At 34.9% G+C, this 5,267-nt stretch overlaps 1 protein-coding gene across 1 annotated transcript in view; it reads right to left on the reverse strand.

The window, feature by feature from the left end:
- Positions 1 to 1,218: 1,218 nt before the first annotated feature.
- LOC107694083 (post-GPI attachment to proteins factor 3) overlaps positions 1,219 to 5,267 on the reverse strand; it is a 10,680-nt gene continuing 6,631 nt past the window's right edge. Inside the window, exons 7-8 of the mRNA XM_016493678.1 lie at positions 2,918 to 3,122; positions 1,219 to 2,525 (exon numbers count right to left, since the gene is read on the reverse strand). Coding sequence (XP_016349164.1) covers positions 2,462 to 2,525; positions 2,918 to 3,122 — 269 coding nt within the window. The 3' untranslated portion in view covers positions 1,219 to 2,461. The remainder of the gene's footprint in view (positions 2,526 to 2,917; positions 3,123 to 5,267) is intronic.

A 5,267-nucleotide genomic window follows, 5' to 3' on the forward strand; every position in this document is an offset into this window, starting at 1 on the left:
AAATAAATCCTTCTTTATCCCTTTTCCATTACCTTCTGTGGAAAACCAATTCTATGTAATATATTCATTGCAAAGGCATTCTTTGTGAAATAAAAAGAACAAATTTATATTAAAATGTGTCAAAATAAAGCACAAAGTGATTGGATATATAAAAATGCAAGGAAATGAAAAACAAAGATAAAGCAGCAACACAGAGAAAAACCATGCTATAAAATCCCAATCAAAAGGAAAAGTAATTTCTTTGCAATCACATAACATGCCACTCTCTAACTCTTTCTGTCATAAGGATCGAGTCAGTATTTTATATTCAGGCAACAAGTAGCTCTGTGGTGCTGAAAAGAAATAGTTGACCCAAATATGACAAATCTGTCATTTACTCATGATTTTCCTTCATGGAACACAAAAGGAGACGTTTAGCAGAGTGTTCACGCTGTGAACCAAAAGCCTTTGTATCAACCTACAAAATGGCAATAAAGCACCATTTATCATCATACTATACATGTCATGAGACAGAGTTTCAGCAAAATATTATCGATAAATAATGACATTTTGGTCCACACAGAGACTTGAAATAATGCCTGTTCACACCAAGAAAAATAACTATAACGATAATATAAAATAATTTCTTCATGCCTTAAATATAACTCTACCCTTGCCTCATTTAGTATATGCGAATCCAAGAATATGCAAATTAGACCACTCAATCGCACCAGTTTGGACTACCTGTTCCACTTTCTTGGTTAACTGTAGTAGTAAATGCTACACAATGGCAAGCGGCGATATTGGATTAATTCAGCCATATATGTCTGAATCAGAAACTGATTCCAAAGAAGAGGAGGAAGAACGAATTATACAGGGTCGTATAGAATTTAATGTATCAGAATGTATCACGCTCTACAACGTCGGACACGTAACAGTAATTGATATCATTAGCCTTTGGTTTGACAACATTACCAAACAGTTAATAATGTGTCACTAATGTTACACAAACCACGTTCCTGTTGCCATCTTAGACAGCTATCTTCTAAAAATCTACATCCTTAGGTAGAAACGCTTTGAGAATGATATAAAAAGCCCCACCCTGCAAGTTGTTGGGATTGGTTCGTGATAGTACCAAAAAAGCGGTTTGAAACAGCCAGTTTCCTACTGTCTTTGGCACACTGCGGTTTTAAGGAGAAAATGCTCAGAAATGGTGTTGACTGATGAATTTGCACATGGTTTGTCTTTAAGCATATTAAAAACACTTGATAGACATGTAAACAACATTAAAAACTTGATTTTCATCACAGGGGGTCTTAAAACGCTTGAGATTCTGATTGTCTGTCAATGTGTTTATGAGCTAGAAAACATTGTTCTGAAAGTGATTCCAATGATATCATTCCTCTGTGTTGTTATTGTTATAGTGATGTGGACTTTCTTGTTCTCACAGAAATAGAATGATTTTTAAAACTTCACAGATATCGCTATAGATATTGTTCTTGGTGTGAAAGGGCCTATATAGAGCACAGGTCATATAGACTAGTCTTTTTTTGATACCTTTAATGGTGCTTTTTGTCATTTTTGAAGCTTGTCTGTCCCTGGTCACCTTTTATTTTTAATTATATGATAACTTTTAATAACTTTTCCTTATGTGTTTCACTAAAAATCATCATGAGCAAACGTTAACAATTCTCATTTGTGAGTGGACTACTCCATTTAAATCTACAGTGATTAAAGTGAGTGATGACTACAGAAAACAATGGGTAACTTGATATGCACTGCTACAACAACAAAACGTCCAATCCATCACAAGTCTATGCCGGGAATTCACAGAAGAGTGATCAGTGACTTCCCGCAATGTGAAAACTAATCAGCACTGCACTCTCTGCTGGTAGCTACTGCTATTGCCATGGTGAGGTAACCGCCACAGTCTCAGAAACAGAGCACACTGCTCACTCATAACCCCTCCTTTGATGTTCAGCACGCTTATAGTGAATGGATGTTTAAAACTAAAGCTCAATCTACTTCTATCTCTGAAATATATTCACTTCAGGGCCATTAAATAAAGCACCATAAATATAGATAGATAGAAATGGGAGATAAGGACAACTTATGTGAAGATATTCATCTGCAAAGATGGTTATTATTCAGTGCACCTTTTTAGAAGAGTGCTTTGTTGATAAAGGCTGATTTACTTCTTAACTGAAGGCAAAGCTCAAGTGAATGCAAACATCAATCAGGTTTCAACTACAGTATAGTAGCACATCCGGACCAAACAAACAACCCTTTCTGTACAAAGCAAAAATAAAAAGTTATGGTAAAAAGAATCTGGAATCACAAAGAAAACGATAAATATTCAAAACTTCAGCCCCAGGACACGTGCCGGAAGCCACTGCGGTTGAGGCCTGGCTCAGTCCGGCTCGCACTTGCCCTGATGGGAAGGATATGAGAGGAGGAGTTGGTGTTCTGAGACGGTTTCTGCCTAGTCCAGTTTCACTCCAGGCTTCTCTGTGTTGAGGAGGTGAAGGCTGTCATCTATGAGAAAGCTACAAGAAACAAAAAACAAGGAAAACATACACTGTAAAAATAATTTTGTATGTTTTACAAGAACATTTCTTCTTAAAAATGTCATGTTTATTTCACAGGTTACTTGCCGTTTTTGTAATTATTTGTGAAATTTAGCAGCAATTTCTAAATGAAAACAGCTTCAAAGTAAATCCTACACCAATTTGTTTTCAGGGTAGTTTAGTTTTGTTGTTGTTTTAATACAAGCACCGGGACCCATTTCTATAGAACCCTGCACATAACATGCGGGAAAAAAATTAATACTTTAAGTATTAAGAAATGTGTAAAAACTATAATATGTGCACCATAATTAATATGTGCAATTTACATGCTGCAGACACACAATTTAGACATACAGGCCGTGCATGTGTACCTGTAGAAGAGGAAGTGGACGGGCACGGTGCTGAGATGCCAGACGGCATGAGCGTCTAGAACCCAGAAGAGTGGAGGGAAATCCAGCAGCTCCAGCAGGGCAAGACCATGCAGTAAGAGCACCACCATCCCACACTTCCACCAGTAAGGCAAAATCCTCCGGTTCAGCCAACACCAGCACAGCCACCATAACAAGTTTATCATGCCTGTGACAGATGGGTGAGAAACAAATACCTAATGTAGCCTATTACTGTATCAGTTTTGTTTTTAAACCTTTAAGGCTGGAATACACACCACGACTTTTAAAAACTGAACAGATATTAAAATACTGGACATCATACCGACTTTATAATAATTGCAGACGAAAAACTGGCCATTATACACTAAACAACTGAGGATCATACACTACCAGGCTTTAAAGTCATTCCGATCACAACAAACGCACGCAGAAATGACAATTGAAAACAATATGTGTTCTAAAATCAGCTCAAAATATCAAACCTGTTTCATATGCTCCGACTGGATGGAATCATAGTCTGAAGCTAACATTTTTTTTGTTGTTGTTGTTTTTGGAAAAGGCTATGAATGGATTGTATTTACTTAATATTTGTAATACTTGTATTTATCTTAATAAATGTTTCTGGGTTTCTTATTTTGTAAATGATTCATCAGCATACATTATTCCAAATAAAAACCATCATACATTACGCGATTTTCTATGAAATTTGTCAACTCAAATCTGCAGACTGCCTTTGACTTTCAGCAACTATAGCGTCAACTTCTCCAAACGGTAAATTGGCGGAAAATCAGGGCATAAATCTTGTAGTGTATTCCAGCCTTTAGTTTAAGTGTTACATAATGTGAAGCTGGTCTTGCACTGATGCAGTTGATGAAAATTAGCTAAATTACAGTTTAAAATATATATTAACTATTAACACAACATGCATTATATATATATATATATATATATATATATATATACACATACATAGAGAGATAAAAAAATTCTTATATACACAATCATTTTTAAATAGTAATATTTAAATATTACTGTTTTTACTGTATTTTTGATCAAATAAATGCAGTATTGGTGAGCATGTGAGACTTTTCAATAACATTAAAAAAATCTTAATCATTCCAGAATGTAAATATAATAAAACAAATCATTGTTTAGGATAATACAAGTTCCTGTGTACCATTTATGCCTTTTCCTTCTTATTTGTTATTTTATTAACCTTTTTTTATTTTTTTTTTCAATTTTTTTAATTGAAATGTCAAGTGAAGACCTGTAGACCTAGTATTTACACAAAGCCGAGTGTATTAACATAGAACAAAAAGCTTAAAAATGACCAAAAAACAAGCACTTTGTGAAAACAATGCAAGAAAATCTATCCATGGTTACATGAGATTTTGAAATGATAAATCCTGTCAAAAATGTTACAAAGCTGACAGAACAACTGATGCAGGCATTTACATGCAAAGATCTACAGTGATCAATAAATTAACTGTGCTTTGATTACAGTCAATATGAAACCGCATTCAAAACTCATTTTAATCCAGTAACGGGATATTTTTCTGAATGAAACAGGATATTAAAAATATAGGTCATGACTTGATTTTATTCAATGGGAATTGACTGGATTGTGAAAAGTCAGACCTCAATATTTTGTATTCTGTGTAATACCAATCCCCAGTTTTTGACTTGATTTGGAATTGACTGGATTGTGAAAAGTCAGACCTCAATATTTTGTATTCTGTGTAATACCAATAATACCAATCTATTTGGAATAAAGTACACTGATTAATCATTTACACAATAAGAAACCCAGAAACATTTATTAAGATAAATACAAGTATTACAAATATTAAGTAAATACAATCCATCCATAGCCTTTTCCAAAAACAACAAAAAACATTTAGGACATTTTTACATGAACTTACACGTTATCAGCTTATCATAGGCACTGTAGAATCATGTATGTAAACACACTGCTGTTTTCACAACACTTACCTATGGTGGCGTTGGCAGCCATGTTGTACCCGTAGTCAAAACTGACAAAGGTCAGATAAGACACATGAGACGTGAAGGCCAGAATGAGCAGAACTCCCACCATACTGGAAATTGCAGGCCTACGCAAGCCCAACGTCCTGAAACACAAATATCAATCCTCAAATCAACATCATAAACTAAAGCAATAAGCCCCAAGAAGCCGTGGTTTACAGTGAATTTATAACAGCTAAGGGGCGTTGTTAGAAAACCCCTAAAAACCCCTTAGCTGTTTTAAATTCACTGTAAACTACGGCTTCACTGGGATTATTGCTTTTATAAAACAGTTATTCCATATACGTAG

The sequence above is a fragment of the Sinocyclocheilus anshuiensis genome, unplaced genomic scaffold (genome assembly GCF_001515605.1).
Source record: "Sinocyclocheilus anshuiensis isolate Anshui unplaced genomic scaffold, SAMN03320099.WGS_v1.1 scaffold2046, whole genome shotgun sequence".
NCBI lineage: Eukaryota > Metazoa > Chordata > Actinopteri > Cypriniformes > Cyprinidae > Sinocyclocheilus > Sinocyclocheilus anshuiensis.